General features: G+C 43.9%; 1 protein-coding gene across 8 annotated transcripts in view; it reads left to right on the top strand.

The window, feature by feature from the left end:
• Ikbkg (inhibitor of nuclear factor kappa B kinase regulatory subunit gamma) overlaps positions 1-22,445 on the top strand; it is a 35,457-nt gene that overhangs the window by 4,779 nt on the left and 8,233 nt on the right. For 2 of the 8 annotated variants that reach the window (XM_076561772.1, XM_076561768.1), the window contains exons 2-6: positions 5,575-5,776; positions 6,747-6,958; positions 10,667-10,785; positions 13,641-13,793; positions 14,565-14,640. In XM_076561772.1, coding sequence (XP_076417887.1) covers positions 5,590-5,776; positions 6,747-6,958; positions 10,667-10,785; positions 13,641-13,793; positions 14,565-14,640 — 747 coding nt within the window. In that variant the 5' untranslated portion in view covers positions 5,575-5,589. Of the gene's footprint in view, positions 1-9; positions 189-639; positions 798-4,333; positions 4,356-5,574; positions 5,777-6,746; positions 6,959-10,666; positions 10,786-13,640; positions 13,794-14,564; positions 14,641-22,445 lie in introns of those variants that run through there. The other 6 variants (XM_076561771.1, XM_076561767.1, XM_076561769.1 and 3 more) reach the window with 6 other exon arrangements.

Raw genomic sequence — 22,445 nt, 5'->3', positions numbered from 1 at the left:
GTCCCTGCTTCCCCTGCTCCGCGATCGCGATACCTTGCTGGCATAGGTGCAGCTCCGCACAGTTTTCCTGTGTCCCCATCGCTACCCCAGCCATACCCTATGGTCTGGTTTCCGATGGACCCTTGAGTCCCTGCGCCCTCCCGGATGACCCCACTTCCGCTAGCAGCGTAGCCACGCCTCCCCTTGTGGTGGGTTTGGGATCCTTTCGCAGCTTCTTTTAGGCTTTTTTCCGTGGTAGGGACCTGGAGGCAGAGGGCCCGGTGGCAGGACCAGACTGAAACTAGGGTGTTTCAGTGCGGATGCGGCGCCTTGAAAATGGGGTGGGGGCGGGTGTAGGCGTGGTGGCGCACGCCTTTAATCCCAAGCACTCGGGAAGCAGAGGCAGGTAGATCTCTGTGAGTTCAGAGGCCAGCCTGGACAGCTAGAAGAAAGACCCTGTCTCAAAAAAAAAAGTGTGTGTGTGTGTGCGTGTGTATGTGTGTAGTCATGTTTATCAGTGAGGAGCGTTTCGCTCTTCGGATGGCCAATGCAGGCTGGCTGGCGGTCTGAAGCTTCTCTCCGGAGCAGGATGTACCACTTTTGCGGCTACGCATCTTCAGTTAATCTCCACGGCTTCAAGTCTGTGTTTTACTTCCGGATCCCACACTTACGACACCGGAAGCCGGAAGCGGGGGTTTCCACAGCCGAGAAGGGAAGGCTGATCGTCTAACTAGGACTTTCTGGGAGCTCCGATTCAGTCTGAGAGGTCGGATCCCGCTGCTTCCGCCCTCTTCACTTCTGGCTAACTCTGCTGACAGGTGTGGTCCTCTTCTCCAAAGACAAGGCTCTATCGGTGGCCGTTCCGCAGCTTCCGAGGCTCCTGACCTCCTCCCCGCTTCCCTTGGGCCCAGTTTGTTCTGTTGCATGCTTTCGCATGCTTTTCGAGCATGGGTTCAAGAGTGCTGATTCGCGACCCAGCTTATTTGGGCGGCTAGTCGGACTGATACTCTCCTTCCCTTTGCTGCAGCTGTAGCCTAAGGGCTTGGCCCCCAGTGCTAGAACTCTTCTAGTTCGGAGACGTTTTTCTGTTGATCAAACTTTGTTTTCTGAAACAGCATCTCGCGATGTAGGCCAGATAGACCTCGAACTCAAGATCATCCTGCCTCAGCCTTTTCGAGTGCCAGAGTAATAGGCCAAGCTGTTTATCAAACTTGAGTGCATTTGAAGTCTTTAAAAAGTTTTCAAGTGTATCTTGACAGCTAAATATCTTACCTTATGCACCTCAGCTCACTTTGCGAATGATTAGTAATCTATTTGTGTGTTCTCATACCATTTATCTGATCTGAGAATGAATGTATTGTCTTGGCATTTCTTAGGAAAAAGGAAAGACCTACGGTAGTAGGAGCAGAGAGTCAGGGAGGAATAGTTGGTGGAGAGGAAGGAAGGAAGGGAAATTAGGTGGTATAGGACCTTGTAGGCTGTTGCACAGACTTTGTTTTTTTTTTTTTTTTTGCACTGGGAGAAATAGGAACTCTGATAGGGTTCACGGTAGAAGGGAGAAGTAGTCTGAGTTATCTTTGAGGTAACTGGCCCCAGTGGGGTCAGTTGTAAAGGACAAGGGAAGAAGCAAAGCATGGTGATCTGTAAAGAGATTATTGCAGTAATCCATGTGAAAGATGATAGTGCTGTTAGCCTTTTATTATTGAAAACTTTAAAATTGTTCAAAAATAGAAATAATAAAATAGTAAGTTCCATGTACACATTTCTTAGCTGTCTCTATCAACTCATAGCTAACTTTAATTCACACCCCTTATAATCCTCTACCATGATTTTTTTCTTCTTTAGAAAATATGTTATTTTATGTGTATGGGTGTTTTGGCTGTGAGTATGTATATGTACTACATGCTTGCCTGGTGCCAAAGGAGGTCAGAAGAAGGTGTCAGGTCCCCATGGATTGGAGTTACAGATGTTTGTGAGCCACCATGTGGGTGCTGGGAACTGTCTTCTGCAATAATAGCAAGTGCTCTTAACCAGAGTCATCATCTTTCTTGGCCCACCCTTTATGATTTTCATTAACAGCTTTCTTGAGACATAATTTGCATGTCACACCATTTACATTTAAAAATTAAAAAATATTTATTTACTATTGTATGTGTGTGTGTGTGTGTGTGTTTGTGTGTGTGTGTGTGTTCATGATGTGTGTGGGGAGCACAGGTACCATGCCAGATTGTGTAGAGGTCAGAGGACAATATTGTTGAGCCAGCTCTCCTTTACATGTGTTTTCACCTTTACATGTGTTCTCAGGTCTCCAGACTTGCATAGCAAGAGCCTTTATCCACTGAGATGTCTCATTTGCTTATAATTCAAAATTTTTGGAGACAAAGTCTCATGAAGATCCCTTCCTTTTGAGTTCCTAATCCTTCTGCTTTTACTTCCTAAGTGTTGAGATTACAGAAGTATATCACCACACCTGGCTACAATTCACATATTTAAGGTGTATAATTCAGTGGTTTTTAGTGGGTTCATGGGAGTGTGCAAACATCACTAATCACAGAACATCATCATCACCCCCAAAAGAAACCCTAACTAAGAAACCCCAGTCCACCTCATCTCTCTAAGTAACCACTAAACTACTTTCTGTCTGGATTTACATGTTTTGGATACTTCTTCTGAGTGGAAGTACATTCAATATATAGCTTTCGGTGACATTTCTTTCTCTTAGCAATTATTTGGAGCATGCGTTCTTGTTTTAGCGTGTAGCTGAACTAGATTTTGCTTATTCATCAGTTGATGGACATTTGGATTGTTTCTACTCTGGCTGCTTTGAGTAATGCTACTGCTGTGATCATTTACATATGGACATGTGTTTTCTTTTCTTTTTCTTTCTTTCTTTCTTTTTTCTTTTTCTTTTTTTTTTTTTTTTTGGTTTTTCGAGACAGGGTTTCTCTGTGTAGTTTTGGTACCTGTCCTGGATCTCGCTCTGTAGCCCAGGCTGGTCTTGAACTCACAGAGATCCGCCTGCCTCTGCCTCCCAAGTACTGGGATCAAAGTCTTATACCACCACTGCCCAGCTCTGGACATGTGTTTTCATTTCTCTTGGGTATGTCCTCAGGCGTCTCCCTTTTATTATGCAGTGAATTTCAGACATGTGAGTATTTCATTATGCATCTCTTTCAGAAAGGACTCTAAATAACCATAACTACAATACCATGATCACACTTAAAATACTTAATGTTACAGAGTTTCTTCATGAATTAGATATGAGGAGGGAGGGGAAGGGAAAGGAACGGAGATACTAATCGAACAAACAAACAAGCAAACAAAACCCAGAAATGCTCAAGATTTTTGTCCTGATAATTGGGGGATGGATTTGTTTTCAGCTGATAGTAAGGGAAGTTGTAGGTAGAATTGGATTTCTTGGTAGTACTGGGGATCCGGGGTCTGGTGAATGTTTGGTAAGTGTGCTACTGCTGAGCTATACCTCTAGCCCTGAGAAATTAATTTTGAGACGATCTCTTTCATTTTAATTTAAAAAATATTTATTTTTAATTTTTATTTACGTGTGTGTGTGTGTGTGTGTGTGTGTGTGTGTGTGTGTGTGTGTGCCTAGGAGACCAGAAGAGTACATTGGATTCCTCTGGAGCTGGAGTTATAGATGGTTATGAGCTGCCCAACATGGGTGCTAGGAACTGAACTTGGTTCCTCTGGAAGAGCATTGAGTGCTCCTAACAGCTGAGCTGTCTCTCCAGCCCCTTGAGTAGACTTCTAAACATCCAAGTAGTTTGATATGTGAGTCTGGAATTCAGGAGTGAAAACTATTTGGAATATTATCAACATTAAGATTGGGGTTAAAGCCATGAGACTGAATAGAATTACTGCAGGGGTGAATGTAGGTAGCGAAAATGTCCCCAGGCACCTCAACATGAAGGAATGAGAACTTAGTGAAAGGGCCTCAGCAGGATCATCTTATGAGGGAATGAGAGACACCAGAAGAGGCTTTCCTGGAAGCTGAAAGGAAGAAAGTAGGTGAAGAAGAGGGAAGGGTCAGCTGGGTGAGCTCAGGCAGATGGATCTATGGGTATCAACACTGTCAATGTAAATAGTCAAGATTCTTCAGTGTTGCAGGCATCCTCCCTTACTGAAGGCCCACTTCTGGAAGCTTGCATTGAGATTGTCCTCTTTCTGGTAGTCAATCTTAGGCAGGATTTAGGAAGTCTCCAGGTTAGCTCTGCCCTGCATGTTCTTTATCTGGTTTATAAGCCAACATAAGCAGACCAGGGGTCATTTGTCTCAGACTGACACCCCAAGTCCCACTTTCAAATTTCTTAGCATCCAGAAGACACCAGAGGTCTCTATCCCCAAGGAACACTCCCCAGGTACAGTGTGGTCTCCTGAAGTTTCTCTTACCAAGTATTTGAGTTTCCTGTGATTCCTATAAGAAATGACTATAGGCTTGGTGGCTTAAAACAACAGAAATAAATATCTCACAGTTCTGGAGGCCAGGAGAATAAAATTAGAGAGTCAGCAAGGCCACACTCAATCTCCAAATTGTACAAGAGTATCCTTTCTGTGTCTTTCAGCTGCTAGTGGGTCAGTTGTTCCTTAGCTTGTGGTTATATCAGTCTAGTCTTAGCTTCTGTCTTCCTATGGCTGTCTCCCTGTATTTCCACCTGTTTTCCCTCTTTCTCCTGTCTCTTTTGTGTATATGTGAGGAGCTGGGAATTGAACCCAGGGCCTTGTGCATGCTAGGTAAGTGACTATGTAGTTCTACCACTGAACTACATTCCCAGTCCTGTCTCATTTGTCTTTCAGAACGGTACTTGCTATTGGAGTCATGGCCCACCCATGTAATTTAGGATGATCTTAGTTTGAAAGCCTTAATTTTTGTGAGACAGGTTCTTACTATATAGACCAGGCTGGCCTTGAACTCAGATTTGCCTGACTCTGCCTCTTAAGTGCTGGGATTAAAGAGATGCACCACCATGCCTGTCTTGAGATCCCTAATTTAACCACATCTGTAAAGATCCTTTTTTCCAAGTAAAGTCACATTCATAGGGAAAGAGGACAAGCTATGAAGCCATGGTGGGTAGGGGGAAAAATGGGCTATAGGGATCAGTAGGAACAAGTTTGATCTTTCTTGGGACACTAAGGTTTTAGGTGGGAGGGGATATAGATTTCTTGGGAGAGAGGGTTTTTTCTAAGATGTAGTATGGCCTGCTCTTGAAAAGGTGTGGCCATCTCTGGTAAGAAGAGGTCTTTGAGTTGCAGGGATTAGGACATGGCTATGTCAATGGTTCTACTACATTAAGTGAGGGGCTGGGACCCTCTACTTCTACTTGAAAGTTTATTGAGGAGATAGGACTCCCAGTACACTGTCCTTTCCTTCCACAAATAATTCTCTCTCTCTTTGGAATAGGAATATTTGCTACGTCTTAGACCCAAACTCCACTTTTGTATCTGGTCCCACCAGATAAAATGTCCAGCATTTTTCTGTGAATGGAAGTCTAGGGCTTCTGTATAGATTGAACCCCTTATGCTGGTTGACAGAACTCTGCTCTGTGTCATGCCCTCCCTCCTACTGTCTTTTTCTTCTAGATACTGTCTTGTTGGATGAGCAGGCACCTCTGGAAGAATCAGTTGGGTGAGATGGTGCAGCCCAGTGGTGGCCCAGCAGGGGACCAAGACATGCAGGGTGAAGAATCTTCTCTGGGGAAGCCGGCAATGTTACATTTGCCTTCAGAGCAGGGTACTCCTGAGACACTCCAGCGCTGCTTGGAAGAGAACCAAGAGCTCCGAGGTGAAGATTGCAGTGTGAGGGAGGCATGGAGTAAAATATCAGGAGGGGCCTGGTACACTAAGGACAAAACTTATTTTCACCTGCACATCATTATTGGTAGGGTTTAAGGTCATGATGTGCCTAAGAACCAGCCAGCATTTATTTCAAACTTGGTTTCAGGTGGGGTTCTCTGTGAAGATTCACATATAGGAAATGATTTGGTTCAGGGCCAGCACCAGGGAAGGGAAAGGAGAAGGGGGAAGAGGACAAGCTGAGAAGCCATGGTGGGTAGGGGGAAAAGTGGGCTATAGGGATCAATGGGAGTAGGCTTGATCTTTATCAAGACACAGCAAGCTTTTAGGTGAGAGGGAAAATTGTTTTCCTTGGGGGAGAGAGGGTTTTTTCCTAAGATGTAGTGTGGCCTGCTCTTAGAAGGGCATGGTCAGATCTGGTGAGAAGAGGTCTTTGAGTGTATCTACTGTGCTGGCACCCTGTCTCCTTTCTCATGTCACCCTCATTTTGTAAGGTGGGTGTTAACAGTTTTTGAATAGACAGCTGAACACGAAACTCAGAGATATTATTAACTTGTCCCATCGGCACCTTCTGGGCTGCTAGGCTGTAGCCAGAAACTACACAGTGAAATTTGCCTTGGGGACTGTCTCCTGCCTCCCCAAGTCTGCAGGCATGTTTAGGGTCCCCTGATCCTGAAGACAGAGATGCAGGCCTGGGACGAGTGGAACTGAGTGCTCCAGGGTAGGGATACCTCCAACGGACCAGAATATAAATTAAGCACTTAAAAAGAAAGTTGCACTTGATGTATCCCTTCAAGTGAGGATGGTATGTTTAGTAATACATTGCAGACACTTGGGGACATATCATCAGTGGAATTGGCTGGGAATTGGTTTGACTTCTTTGAGAAAGGCTACCTAGTATTACAGGGGTGCCTGGCTGTCAGGACCCACATCTCCTTTGCTGTCTTCCCTGTCCCCAGATGCCATCCGGCAGAACAATCAGATGCTGAGGGAACGCTGTGAGGAGCTGCTCCATTTCCAGGTCAGCCAACGAGAAGAGAAGGAGTTCCTCATGTGCAAATTTCAGGAAGCCAGGAAGCTGGTGGAGAGACTGAGCTTGGACAAGCTTGACCTGCAGAGGCAGAAAGAACAGGCCTTAAAGGATTTGGAGCACTTGAAGAAATGCCAACAGGTAGCTGGTGGGTGGGCAGGCCCTTCTGCCCTACTTGTGTTTGAAGACCATAATGACATTCATGTTCACATAGGAGGCATGTTGTTGGGGCTCCCCCAGGTTCTGGCTTGATTGCTAGGAGCACTTTCAGAACCAAGAGAAGCCACCACACTCACTGTTAGTTTATTACGGTGAAAGGGTCCATGTTAAAATCATCCAAGGTACAAGGCATGTCAGGCAGGAGCCAGGAGTGGCCAAATGTGAGCTTCTCAGGGAACAGTGTTTTTGCTGTGAGTCATGGGGACAGTGTACATGGAGCAATGTCACCCAGGAAGCATACCTATGTCTTGGGAGCCACGGTTTATACTGGGCTCACTTATGAAACTTGGAGTGTTTGTGTAGCTAGAGTTTTCGTGCCTTGCCCACAGTCAGGACAAATCTCTCTCACCCATCAGTCCCACAGCCACTCAGACCCGACCAAGTAAACACAGAGACTTATATTGCTTACAAACTGTATGGCCGTGGCAGGCTTCTTGCTAACTGTTCTTATAGCTTAAATTAATCCATTTCCATAAATCTATGCCTTGCCATGTGGCTCGTGGCTTACCAGCATCTTCACATGCGGCTTGTCATGGTGGTGGCTGGCAGTGACTCCTTCTTCCTTCCTGTTCTTTGTTTTCTCCTCTCTGTTAGTCCTGCCTATACTTCCTGCCTAGCCACCGGCCAATCAGTGTTTTATTTATTGACCAATCAGAGCAACACATTTACCATACAGAACATCCCACAGCATGCTTGGGTACCTGACCCAGCTTGCTTAGGCCCTAACAACCCTGAGGTCCAGCTGGTACCATACCATGTGCTCCAAGGCCTTCACTTATACCCTGCCATCAGCCCAGACAGTCTGGTAGGACCCTAAACCCCTGATAAACCAAGGTACTCTCATCAGGCATGATTTCCCAGGGGGCTCAGAGATGATCCCCAGGGGCATTTGGAGAAAATATGTGGTCCCAGGCCTGTAAGTTGCCCCTGTATTGCACTGTCCCCAACGGATGGTTTGCTTAGTGTGGGGTAATAGGGTATTTCAGGGCCTTTTTGGACTGGTGGGTTTCAGGACCCCAGTGACAGTAGTTGAGCAGGGATTGTGCCATCTGGGAGGGCTGACCTGGGGTTAAAGGATAGGGAGGACCTGCCACAGTTTGGTTTTACAGTGTAGGGCTAAGTTCACAGTGCTGTTGAGAGTACCTGGGCAAAGCATTTGGTTCATATCTGGGGAGATGGCAACAAGGTACCACATACTGGGGGCTTAGACAACAGAGATTGTCCCCAGTTTTGGAAGTCAGAAGTCTATAAGATGGAGGTATGGGCAGGTGGGTTCCTCACAAGGGCTATTCCAGATACTTCTCCAAGTATATTATCAGTCTTGGCATTCTTTGGTGCTCCCCAGCTCTCTTGTCACATGGCCTTTTCTCTCTGTCTTTTCTTAAAAATTTTTAATTACATTTTATTTTGTATAGTGTGTGTGTCTGTGCATGCACTCACACATGTGGGCATGTATATGCCATATACATATGGTGTGCACATGTAGGTCAGAGGACAACTTGCAGGAACCACTTCTCTCTTTCTACCATGTAAGTTCCAGGGATTGAACTCAGGTTGTCAGGCTTCGTGGAAGGCATCTTTACCTGCTGAGACCTGCTGAGCTGCCCTACAACCCTCCTCTCTTTTTATAAGGGTACCAACATGAAACATAAAGGTGAACAGTTGTTAAAGCCATGGAAACAGATTTTGTTCAGTAACTGATGACAATGAGAGTGAAAGAGCTAGCTGAGCTCTGGTGATCTGCAGAGGTGACTGGGTATTTTATCCTTTTTTTAAGATTTATTTTTATTTATATGTTTGGATGTTTGTGTCTGTGTCTGTAACGTGTGCAGGTGCCTTTGGAGGCCAGAAGAGTGTCAAATCTCCTTGAACTGGAATTCCAGATGGCTGTAAGCTACTAGATGGTTGTGGTGCTAGGAACTGAAATCTGATCTTCTAAAGAGCAGCAAGTACTCTTAACCACTGAGCCATCTTTCTACCCAATGACTAGGAATTATAAAATGAGAATAGGGGCCAGACTGTGGTTCAGTAATAAGAGTATATACTTTGCATGTGTAAAGCCTGGAGTTCAGTTTCCAATACTTCAAAAAGTAAGATTAAGACAGAAATAGAGATAGAAAGAAAATAAAGGATTTGGGCAGGGGAAGGAGCTCAAGTGAATGATGAAGGGTATTAGTGTCAATGTGATGAGGTCAGTGTACTTACAAGCTTGTACAAATCAAATGTAGGTTCTTACCATACCAGGAGACTGGGAGTCTGAGTCCTATCCTTTCTGATGATTCCATTTCAAAGGAGTAGCATTCAGGTTTTTGAGACAGGGTTAGGATCATAGAAAATATGTGGACTTTGATAGGGATAGAGGAAGGAGTCATGGCTGGTAGTACTTATTAGCCTTCCAGCCTATGTCAAGTGTTGGCCAGAATAGTCAGTTCCTTAACAGCTCTGAGCATTTGCAAGTGGGAACCAGGAAGGGGCCTGGGACATTCCAAGAATGTGTTCTTAAACTGTTTGAAGGCATGTTAAAGTTTGGTCAATCTTAACGTTTAGCTGAGCTTAGAGTATGGTTTAATCCTAGCACTCAGGACAGCTTGTGGGAGTTGATTCTCTCCTTCTACCATGTATGTTTTGAAGATCAAAATCAGGTCATCGGCCTTGGTGGCAAGTACCTTTACCCCATGAGTCTTCTTTTTTTTTTTTAAATAAAATTTATTTTTTTATTTTTATTTTTTTTTTATTTTTTAAATTACACTCATGATATTCATTAATTACACTCATGATATTAATCACATTTGTGGTATTCATAGATTACATTCGCAGTATTCATTCAAATATATATATATTTATTTTTAAATGCTGAATGTCATTTATTGAAAGAGGGAGGAGGTCTTAAATGCAGGCTTACAGCACAATGGGAGAACCCTGGAGGGCAGAAGATATCTACTGATGTTTTACAATCTTGCATCTAAGCTGTTAACGCCCAATATGCAGGATACATAGACAAGGAACTTCCCTTAAGCATTCAGGAGGGTGGAACCTGGCAGGGAATTATCATAGGGAGGATATCAAGGTCAAGGTCCGCAAGCAAGGCAACAGTTACCCAAAATGGGGGCCAGGGACCTACAGGTCCCCCTTTTATTAAAAAATGAGCTTCTGACTTGGGTTGCGTGGGACGTCAGCAGGTCACCTTACCTGTCATGGAGATGCCTGCCCAGGCCACACAGGTGCTCTGTCTTAGGTTGGTGAGTGCCCCCAGGCATTACCCATCTCTGAATACCCCATGAGTCTTCTTGCTGGTTCAGCTCTCAATATTTGAAAAAATTCAGTGTCTTCTCTCATTTTTTGAAACTTTTCACCTGTTGTTTAAATGGACTAGGTTTTTTATTTTTGTTGCTGTATTTGAGTCTGGTCTCCTTTTATAGCATTTCAAAGAGACTGAGGTTGGTGACTAGGGGAGGACAGATAGCCATTGGGTTAATAAGGCTCCAGTGTACCTAGGTTTATGAGTGCTGAGGGGCAGGAGAAGCCCTTGGTACATCAGCTGCTTGCAGGCTGCCTCAGGTATTATGAATGCCAAAAGTGAGCATCATGGGAGAAAATAGTACTGATAGGAAATGACCTTTTCTCTTGTAGCAGATGGCTGAGGACAAGGCCTCTGTGAAAGCCCAGGTGACATCATTGCTGGGGGAACTCCGGGAGAGCCAGAGTCGCTTGGAGGCGGCCACCAAAGAACGACAAACTTTAGAGGGAAGGTGAGTGGGGAGGGGAAACTAGCCCAGGAGGCCCTTTCCAGGGTTTTCAATGAGGCAAATGTAGGAGCCCCTAGGAGTTCTGCTCCCTTCTGAGAGGAAAGACTGACAGTCTTAAATTCCCTGGGACCCTCACAGCTGCCTTGGGAGAGCCCTGGCCAGATATCCAGGAATCTAGTTCCACTTTTGTTTCCAGTATCTGACCCTTTACTGGGTGTCTTAGGGTTTCTCTTGCTGTGAAGAGACACCATGACCACGGCAACTCTTATAAGGAAAACATTTAATTGGGGCTGGCTTACATTCAGAGGTTTAGTCCATTATTGTCATGGCATGAGGCATGGCAGCATGCAGGCAGACATGGTACTGGAGAAGGAGCTGAGAGTTCTACATCTGGATTAGCAGGCAGCAGGAAGAGATAGCGAGCCACTGGGTATCGCTTGGGCTTCTGAAACCTCAAAGCTCACCCCTAGTGACATACTTCCTCCAACAAGGCCACGCCTACTCCAACAAGGCCACATGTCCTAATCTTTTCAAATAATGCCACTCCATATGAGCCTATGGGGGCCATTTTCATTCAAACCATTACACTAGGGTTCAGTTTATTCTTTAGGAAGTATTGCAGGGCCTCCTAAGACCACACTCAAGATCTCACTATCCAGACTGAAGTTCATCATGGGAAAGGCATGCAGTGGGACTCCACGAAGGCAGAAAGTCCTAGGTGAAGAAGACTGGATACATTCCATAGCCACCCCTAAAAGCACAGAGCCATCATGAACTGTTTCTCTAGAGACTCCTAGAGACTCTGAACCCCATGTTTCTGTTGGGAGTTGGTCACATTGGCATCCACTGCCAGGCATGTACCAACATTTCTGACTTCTGGAAGAAAAGTGTTTGATTTCCTTTGCCAACTAGTGGCCTTAAGCCTTGCCAAGGGTATTGGGTTGACATGTGGGACCATTGGGTCACAGGCATGGGTACTTTTGTGCCTGTCTTACTGCCTTATTGCTGTCCTCCAGATAGTTGGTGAAGGGTAGTCTTGGCTCTTGCAGTGCAGTAGGTAGTCATTATGTTTGTGGAGTTATGGGTTGGGATTCCTGTCCTGTGGGAGGGAGGAGAGTTTTGACTTCAGCTCAGAGACCACTGCTGATGGTGGATGAGGAGGGGCAGTGTGAGCAAAGGCCAAAGGGGAGCAGGCCCAGTAGTCTAGATCTGCCTTGGCAAAGTTGGGGTAACCTACAGTTAGAGGCTACCTCAGAGACCCATGGAAATGTCCATCATTGCCTTTGTAATGGGCACACAGGGAGGTACCAGGGTGATGAAGCTAGTGCCTGGATACTGGGATTTAAGGGAAGCTGTGGGGTACTGTGGGCCAGGATCAGAAGATATGGGGACCATGAGTGATATAGGTGAGACAACTTAAGCTTTTACAGTGAGAGTATAGAGGGAGAGATGAATTCTCTGAGACTTCGATGCTATATCCTATCCATGAGGCTGTATAACCCAGGTATGGAACCTGAGCCTCCAATGAGGGTGCCTGGGACTCCAGCTGAGTTGTAAGTAGCACAGTAGTTCCTGCCTATCCCTGAGGTCAGTGCTAGTGAGCTTAGATTGTAGTCTTCCCTGCAGCTTCTAGAACAGTCTCTTGATATCCCTTTACCCAGACTGCTTTGGTACCTTCCCCCAGGGACTCCTCCTGTCTGGTCCAGCAGCAGCTTAGGATGCAGGTACCTAATCCTCTTCCTAGTCTACTTCTTGCCAATTGGTCTGGTTCGAGGCCTCTGATTTCTACTACACTATCAATGCTGGGCCCTCACTAGGACTCTTGCTGGATATCCTGTTGTTGCCCTATGTCATAGAGATTTTGCAGCTATGGGTCTGTGTGGCAGGTCCCTTCACATGCTTCATCAGATCATAGATGGGATGGGTATTGGGGCGGGCCTAGTTACAACCCTGGATCTGGGCCTGGACAGCTGTAGGGTTGGTCCACCAGCCAGTTCCCCCCTGTCCTCACCACCAGGGTGAGTCTCTAGCATTGCCCTGGCTAATTCACCTCTTGCAGCAATGAGTGAAGGGTGGGGCCAGTTCTCCTGCTTTCACACCCTCAGGGTTGGCTCTCCCACATCAGCACCATTAGGGCCAGCTCTGTTGTGTTGCCCAGGTGAGGTACAGAGGCCACTCTCCTGAGTACTGCAGCTGGTGAGGGATAAGGACAGTCCTCCTGCTCTTACGATCCCAGGTCCAGCTCCTCCACATGTCACAGGTGTTGATGGGCGGGAGGTAGGGCTACCACATGCCAGATGAAAATGGGGGCAGATCCCCTTTGCTTATAACATCAGGGCTGGGTCACCCTAACCTCCGACTACCCGAGAACTTTGCTGTGCTGCCTAGGCAAGGGGCAGGGTCTGTTTCCTGAGTGCTGCAGCTGATAAGGGGGAGGGCCAGCTTGTTAGTCTCTTGCAGACACTAAGGGGTGAGGGGTAAGGGAGTTGCATCTCTCCCCCACCCACACTACTCCATGACAGGTGAGTAGTGGGGACAGCTCTCCCACGCTTACAATGTTGGGTTGGCTCACCCACACATCCGCCAACAAGATTGGCTCTATTGTGTTACCCAGGTAAGATGCAGAGTCTGCTCTCCCAAGTGTTGCAGCTGGTGAGGGGCAGGCACAGCTCTCCCACTCTTATGAATGACCCCAGGGCCAGTTCCAGGAGATGCTTCTTATTTTCCATTTTTTGTCCATGATACCTTTACTTGGTCACCAGACTCAGCTCTCAGACACAGGCTATTCAGGACCTGACCCCTTCCCCAGGCTGCCTTGCTCCAGCTCCCTCAGTGTGTTCTTTTTTGTTGCATGTCAGGATGCGAGCAGTTAGTGAGCAGGTTAGACAGCTGGAGAGTGAGCGGGAGGTGCTGCAGCAACAGCACAGCGTGCAGGTGGACCAGCTGCGCATGCAGAACCAGAGTGTGGAGGCTGCCCTGCGAATGGAGCGCCAGGCTGCTTCAGAGGAGAAGTGAGTGGCTGGGAGGGTTGGTACCAAGAGATCCCAGATCACCCATAGTGCTTTCTGCCTTCTGGGAAGTCCTGGTAGGGACTGGCTGTTTAAAGAAGAGCTGACTTTCTCCCTTTGCCTTGATAATGACAGAGTCAACGATTATATGTAAACAGAAATATTTTCTATTCACATTCATAGTTTATTATGTGTCCTACATGGGTTCTTTTCACCACAGTTGAAATATGCTCTTGGTGTAAGGAAAGCAAGGAGTCATGGTGCCTTCAAGCTGGCCCTAAAGACTCATCTGGGCCCACAATGCCTGCACAGGCTCTAAACATGCTATTGGCATCTAGTTCAGCATCCTTTTGAGTTTAATTTAGAACAATTTCCCTGCCTCTTTGTTTTGTGCAGAGTGCAGTCAGGTGCCATTTTATTACAAGCATTTCACCTATTTATTTTCTTTTTGGTGCTAGAGATGGAATGTTGGGCCTCAAGCACACTAGCCAAAGGTTCTGCTCCTGAGTTGTACCCTACCCCTTGTTAGAAACATCCCAAGATGTTGACTTTAAGGAAAACATGAACTATGTAGGAGCCAAATCAGTTGCTTTGTATCCTTGCAGTCAGCAAAGCCTGCCTTAGAGTTGATGGCCTCAGGAGCCCACATATAATCCAGGAAGCCCACATTTCAGGTCTTTTATGGGATAAGAAGGAAGAGGGTGAAGCTGTACCAGGCAAGCTGTGACTATACTGGGACAAAGGAGTTCTCCAGTGACAGCTCCTTTTGCACAGGCGGAAGCTGGCTCAGTTGCAGGCAGCCTATCACCAGCTCTTTCAAGACTATGACAGCCACATCAAGAGCAGCAAGGTGAGTAGAGAACTCAAGCTAGTAAGTATGGCTGCCCTGGGCTGTCCAGGGAAAGGCTTTTCCCCTCTTCCCCCAGTGTACCTGAAGGGGGTAATGTGGCTTTTGAGATTGAGCATATCTAACTTTTGGAAGGAACTTTCAAGTTGCCTGACACCTTCATTGGGGCTGCAGCTCTGAGAGTTTAGAGATGGCTACAAGGAGATGGGGGAATGCATCCACAGGACATCTCCTGGGTGTCTGTGTCTAAGACCTTTTGATACTTGCTCTATGGGATGAGGCTGCTTTTCTGCATGGCTATTCCTTCGTGCTCACAGCCAGGGGAAGTTCCAGAAACATTTCTTTTTCTCTAAAAACATTTTTTATATTTATTTATTTTATGTATAGAAATATTTTTCTTGCATATATGTATGTGTACTGTGTGTGTACTTAGAACCTGTGGAACACAGAATGATGGATCCTTTAGAACTGGAGTTATAGATGGTTGTGAACCTCCTCCTTTTTGTCCAAATAAGAAAGGTTTTAACTTTAACACAGTAGAACTATACACAACAAAAACAGTTATCAAATAAGAATTTATAATATTTAGTCCATTTGCAAAATTAATTATTTAGTCTTTAACTCCATTGAAGACCGAGAAGGATGTAATATTACCTCACAACAGAGACATCTTGCCACCTGGAGAGTCACCCACAGTTTCTCTGCAACATTGTGGCATCCATCTTCAGCCTACAGGCCTAGAGTATATGGAAGGCTTTTCAATGAAGCAGGAATTTTGAAGGACTGTCCTGCCTTGTATTGGCAAACTTCATCAGTTGCTTTCCTCTGTGTCCTGCAGAATATCTGGCAGACTCTTCTGTGAAGTAGGAATTTTGAAGGACTGTCCTGCTTTGTTTTGGCAAAGTTCAACAGTCTTTTTACTTCATGTCCAGTCTGCACAGCATATTGTCAGCAGTCAAAGGCAAGAGCAGTTCCTTTGCCTAGTGGCTAAGCTTGCCACAATGAAAACAAACTCATAAGGAGTTTCTTCAATGCTCATCATTTCTGGTGCTGCCAGGAGCAGATGTGTCTCATTGTCATGAAAAACCATAGGTTAACAACATTTTAAACACCATATTCTGTAGGTCTTTGAAGTGTTTGAAAACCATTTATCTATCTAAAATATACCTCTATGTGATCTAGAAAACATGCCTACATCTACAAATTTTACTGTTACAGATGACTAACTATTAACCTATGTTTCTTGATTATCCTAAATAGTTTATAATAATAGCTTTCAAAAACTTGAACTTTACCTTACATTTTTAATGAACTGCATAGGCACAATACCCCAAACAAGAGTAGAAACATATAAACAATATGTTGTAATAAAAATAACCTTAAATTTATATCAATATAAAAAAATCCTTTAAACAAGAGTAGAAACATAAATACAGTGTAACAAAAACAACATTAAATTTCTATCAATATACTATATTTCTCTAAATGATAACGGACATTCATAACCCACCAAATAACCAAAGACCACCCACCTCATCTCTTGGGAATGTGGGTGTAGTATTCTCAAAACTGCTTCCTGCTGTCTGTGGATGAAGCACCTTTAGGGTCCCAGAGAGAAAATTTGAGATAATGACCAAGTCATGAGAAGACCAGCTATAACCTTTGCTGATAGATAATCACCTGTCAAGTTTCAGCATGTCTCCCCTGATCACACCTGATCCATATTAACCCTGAAGGAATCCACAGCCTCTTGTCTCGTGGGAACAAAACTCCAAAGCATTTTTGATTTCCGTTTGACAAATATATTTTTTGACATTTTTAAAGTTAAGATAGCCCTAAAGAATCTAGGTTGGTTCAGTTTTGGAGTCTTGTTCACAATCCCATGCTTCTTAGCAGCTATTGTTTGCTTATCAACATTCAGAAAATTCAAAATGTACATAATAGCATACAGGATCCAGATTCCCTATGTATTTCCCATCTTATGTGGCTTATTCTTTTTTATATTATTTTACTTCTTTCTTTAAAGACTATTTTTAAATTATTCATTTTTTTTTCTATGACTATACCTGCTGAGGGCCATGGCAGTATACAGCAGGTGACAATTAGTATTTGACAAGTTGACCCACCAGACATATGACTCCCTGATGGGGAGCCCCACCTGGCAAAGCCATGGGGTCACTGGCTATAGAAACTAGTTTTCTGTCTGTAACTTTCTCATGTGCCACCACTATACCTCCCTAAAAAGAACAGCTGTGGGGTTCCTTCCACAGCCCATTGATAATGTGTCTTACATCTTTAGGCACACATATAACTGTGGGTGGTCAGATGGTCAGGAAGATGACTTCTGCTTAAGCTATATAATTCTGATGAATAGAAATAATACCAGAATATTTTTCTTAACTGACACAGGAAAGTAACAGTATTCTCAGTCACTAAGACAGCTAATTTTAGACTTCAGTACAAATTCAAAACAGACTAAGCTGCCCCTGCAGAAAATACATAAAGACAAGTTCCCAGGTGTTGTTTTTTGATGATACAAGGTTAGAATTGAAGCAACTTTGGTAGATATAACCCCCTGCAATCATTCTCTTTCTGTACGTACCCCTGCCACTCAAGGTTCAGCCTGCTACTGTTATGGTTAAGTCCTGAATTTCAATATCATTCTCTGTCTGGGAAAAAGTTACGTGCAAGGCCAAGTGTTTACTCACTGCCAGTCTTTGTGACTTTACTAGTCTGAGAAAAACTGTGTGACTTATCATGTGTTATGAGAATGGGTGGACCCCTGAAAATGTAACATAATTATCCAGAGTTTGACTGTGAGAGGGGCAGTGGCACTGTAGACGAGGAAGCTATGCAGAATGTGAGTGAAGTGTATGTGTGCTGAGTAAGAGATTAAGAAGAAGAAGAAGAAGCAGCATTAGGGAAGGTGAGAGAAATGTGAGAGGATGAATGAATGAGAGTGAGCAAAGAGTGAGTGAATGATGTATATATGATATAGAAGAAGCATGTGTGTGTGAGTGAGTGTGTCTGAGAGAAAGCTGTGTGAAAGAGCTGCTGCTACATACAGGAATTGTGTAAAGAGCTGTATGAGAGTGTGAAGGAACTGTGTAAAGTGCTATATGGTGAGAGAGCTATGTAAATGAGATGCATATTTATGGCTGTATGGACAATTGTAACTGTGTGGAAGCAAAGAAGGTGATGCCACCATAAAAAAGAGATGTAGAAGAGAAATGTATGTAAAAGGTGTATGGCCATGTGAAAGTAGATGTAACTGTGTCCAGAGATGTATGGCCGTATGTATATAAAGAAAGATATGTAGCTGTATGTATAGAATGTAGCAGTGGGGAGACAGAAAGAGTCAGAGACCATTTTTTAAGATGAAGTAAAAGAGAAAGTTACCACCAGAAAGCATGTGTGTTTCCCTATTTTACTAGTCAGATAGAAACTTATTTCTAAATACCCTCAGATAAAAAAGTTTTCTAAGCCCTTGCTACTCTGAGGCATTCTTTTTATTTGCCCTGGAGCAGATCTTGGAATTGGCCTCCCACAGTCTGCATTATATACCCCTTTTCTTTTCTTAAGCCTATGCACATTGTTAAACACACTGTAAAACCTGTTTAGAGTTTTTTTCTGTGTGGACCTCTTTTACTGCGTATCTTTTTAGCCTTTTTTGACCATGTGAGCAAACCTTTAAACTGCTAACCTACGTCTGGATTCTCTGCGCAGCTCATTGGCTGGCTCCACCTGTTTGTTGGTTCATGAGCACCAAGCCAAGCTCACGGCCATGTTAGAGGTAGGTGACTAGGAACTGCATTCAACTTTCCTGGGGCTCTAAAATGCCAATGATTGTGCTGTCACAGGCAGTTTTACTTAGTTTTTTTTTGTTCCTACTTAACATACTGGCTTTTCAAGGGCTCACCAGCAGGCAGAAACTCTTAAAGAAGCCGTATCCTCTTTTTTTCTCAGCTTTCTTAAGCCCTATGTGGAAATACAGCCCCACGTTGGGAGCAAAAATGTTGTTGTTTTTACTCTTTTGGGGGGCCTGCCACCCAGCTCCCAAATAAATGCACACAGAGACTTATTCTTACTTATGAATGCCTGGCCTTACCTTGGCTTGTTTCTTGCCAGCTTTTCTTAACTTTAAATTACCCCATCTGTCTTTTGTCTTTGGGCTTTTACCTTTCTCTATTTTTGTATACCTTTCTTTCTTACTGTGTTGCTGGTTGTGTAGCTGAGTGGCTGGCCCCTAATGTCTTCCTCTTTCTCTGGCTACTACTTCCTTCCTCCCAGATTTCTCCTATTTATTCTCTCTGCCTGCCAGCCCCGCCCATCCTTTCTCCTGCCTCACTATTGGCCATTCAGTTCTTTATTAGACCATCAGATGTTTTACACAGGCACAGTAACACAGCTTCACAGAGTTAAACAAATGTAACATAAACAAAAGTAACCCAGCTTAAAATAATATTCTACAACATGAACCACCATGTGAATTCTGGGAACCGAACCTGGATCCTCTCCAAGAACAAGTGTTCTTAACTTCTGAGCCATCTTTTCAGCCTCTTCTTTCCTCCCCTAGAAACATTTCTAGGGTGATTTGGAGCTCTTTTTGAGTTTATCCTCATCAGGCCTAAATTGGGTATAGTTTTTAGTGATTACTTCGTGTGTATGCATATGCACAAATGTATGTAGAAGTCAGAGGACATCATTGGTGTTATTCCTCAGGAGGTATACATGTTCAGCTGTTTTTCTTACATTGGTTCTGGGGCTTGAATTGAGGTCCTCACAAGTACTTTACTGACTGAACTATCTCCCTAGCCTGTTCTTTTTTAGTTTTTTAATGACAGGATCTTGTATAACCCAGGCTGGTCTTGAACTCTTAAGTGGCTGAGACTGGGCTTGAACTCCTGATCCTCTTGCCTCCATCTTCCATGTGCTGAGATAACAGGTGTGTGCTACCATGACCAGCATTCTAGTGGTCATAATTTTTCCCATAATAAAGTTTGTTATCTGTTCTCTTTCTCATAAATAGAATGGATAATGTTGATAATTCTTTACAACCTAGTACTCATATAAGAAATTTTAACAAGGTTATCAAAAGCCCATATATTGATACTGGGCGTAGTGGTGCACATGTTTAATTTCAGCACTCAGGAGGCTAAAGCAGGCAGATCTCTGTGCATTTGAGGGCAGCTGGTCTACAGAGCAAGTTCCAGGACAGCCAGGGCTACACAGACAAACCCTGTCTTGAAACAAAACAACACCCTGAACAGCCCCCCAATTGAATAAATAACTCCAGAGAGCAGTGGGAAGCCAAATGATATTAACAGACTAGAGAAACTGATTTCTGAAGGCATTTCTGACTTTTCACTAAATTTCTTAAAATTGTTTACCATAAAGATCTGTACACAGGATAAGTGTCTGAAGGATTCACAAAAATGGCAATATGTCTGTTTTTCTATTAATAAAATTAGGAGAACTAGAAGGAAAGGCAGTTGAGCAAAATCAAACTCTGTGTGTGTGTGTGTGTGTACAACTGTGTAAAAAATAATTCTTATAGTTGCAGAGTTTACCTAAACAAAATTTTATATTTTTGTATATTTATTTTATTATAACAGAATAGGAAGTTATTGTGGATAAAATAATCATTAAAATCTGATCACTCCCTAAGTATGTATTTAAAATTTTAGGCTATGAACTGGATGTTTCCTCTGCCATAATGATTACTACATCCCCATGAAAACATTTTTTTCATCTGCAATTATGACTATGAATTTTTTACCTTCTGTGTAAAAGGTGAGCTCCTCTAGCACTTAAATATGGCCTTAATTCAGAAAGTGTATGAACAACTTTTGAAAGACACTATAGTGTTGCACAAGTAGATTAAAAATATTTGAGCACTTGGGAGACAGAGGCAGGCAGATCTCTGTGAGTTCGAGGCCAGCCTGGGCTACCAAATGAGCTCCAGGAAAGGCGCAAAGTTACACAGAGAAACCCTGTCTCGAAAAACCAAAAAAAAAAAATAATAATAATATTTGAACATTATTATCCTAGCAAAGACATTAAGGGAGGGCTCAAATAATAAAAACATGAAGACCTCTATGCATAAAAAATTCCTCATGAAATGAATTAACTCAGATATAAATTTTAAAATAAGAACCTCTGTTTTCTTATTTGTCTAAATTTTAAATAATTACTTTAATAATAATGTAAAAAGAACTTAAAAGCTAACACAAAATTGTGTTTAGTTACTTAAAGTTAGTGGTCATATTTTAAGAAGGACATTGCCAACCACAATGTACCCAGAGATTTATAAGGATTAAGCATTAAACTAGTCACATGATGAAGAATTATAAAAATGGCTGCTTCAGGGATTGGAAAGATGGCTCAATGGTTAAGAGTACATGTTTTTTCAGAGGACCCAAGTTCAGTTCCCAGCACCCACATTAGGAAGCTAACAGCCACCTGCAACTCCAGTTTTGGGGGAATCTGATACCATTTCTGACTTCTGTGGGTACCCATATGCATGTCTCTCTCTCTCTCTCTCTCTCTCTCTCTCTCTCTCTCTCACACACACACACACACACACACACACACATTAAGAAAATCTTTTTTTAAATTATTTTTATTTTTCTATTCATCTATTTATTTTACATCCTGGCCACAGCCTCCTCGCCATCTTCTCCCAGTCCTTTTCCCAATCTCTCCCTCCCACCCCCCAACCCCCTCCTCCTCCATCTCCATCCAGGAAAGAACAGATCTCTCATGGTTATCAACAAAGCATGGCATATCAAGTTGCAGTAAGACTAAGGACCTCCCCATGTGTTAAGGCTGGGCAACACAATGCAGTATGAGGAGTAGAGTCCCAAAAGCCAGTAAAAGAGTTGGAGACAGCCCCTGTTCCTCCTGTTAGGAGTCCCACAAGAGGACGGAGCTACACAACTGTTAACAGTTGTGCAGAGTGCCTAGGTCAGTCTCATGCAGGCTCCCTGGTTGTCGGTTCAGTCCCTATGAGCCCAGGTTAGTTGACTGGGTGAGCCTTCCCATGGTGTCCTTGACCCCTCTGGCTCCTACCCCCATTTCTCCTCCTCTGCAGGATTCCCGAGTTCCACCTAATGTTTGGCTGGGGGTCTGCATCTGCCTCCATCAGTTGCTGGATGATGCCTCTCTGATGACAATTGGGCCAGGCACCAATCTGGTCACAGGAGACGGGTCAGTTCAGGCTACTTATCCACTATTGCTAGGAGTCTAAGCTGGGGTCCTCCCCATAGACTCCTGGGAAAGTCCCTTCCTCCAGGCTTCCACCTGGCACCAAAATGCCCCCCCCAGCAGTCCCACTCAGCATTCTCCCCCTCCATGCTGTACCCCCAACCTGATCACTCATGTTTTCATCCCCACCTGCCCTCAGTCCACTCTCAAAATCTCTCCTAGTTCCCCTTCCTGGGGAGATCTGGGTGTCCCCCTATGAGCCCTCCTTGTTAATTAGTCTCTCTGGGTCTGTGGGTTGTAACATAGTTATCCTTTTTTAGCAGCTAATGTCTGCTTATGAGTGAGTACATGATATGTTTATGTTGTCTTTTTTAGTTTGGGTTATTACACAAAATAGAAACAGAAGGAACATTACTGAATTCTTTCTGAGTCACCCTGATACCCAAACCACACAAAGACCCAACAAAGAAAATTACAGACCAATTTCACTTATTCATTTACTGATAAAAAATACTCAATAAAATACTGGCAAACTGAATCCAAGAGCACATCAAAAAGGTCATCCACCATGACCAAGAATATCTTTTAAAAATGGCTGCTTA

Source organism: Peromyscus maniculatus, chromosome X (genome assembly GCF_049852395.1).
Source record: "Peromyscus maniculatus bairdii isolate BWxNUB_F1_BW_parent chromosome X, HU_Pman_BW_mat_3.1, whole genome shotgun sequence".
Taxonomy (NCBI): Eukaryota; Metazoa; Chordata; class Mammalia; order Rodentia; family Cricetidae; genus Peromyscus; species Peromyscus maniculatus.
The sequence above is the reverse complement of the archived record's forward strand: the minus strand, read 5'-3'. Positions and strand labels throughout refer to the sequence as shown.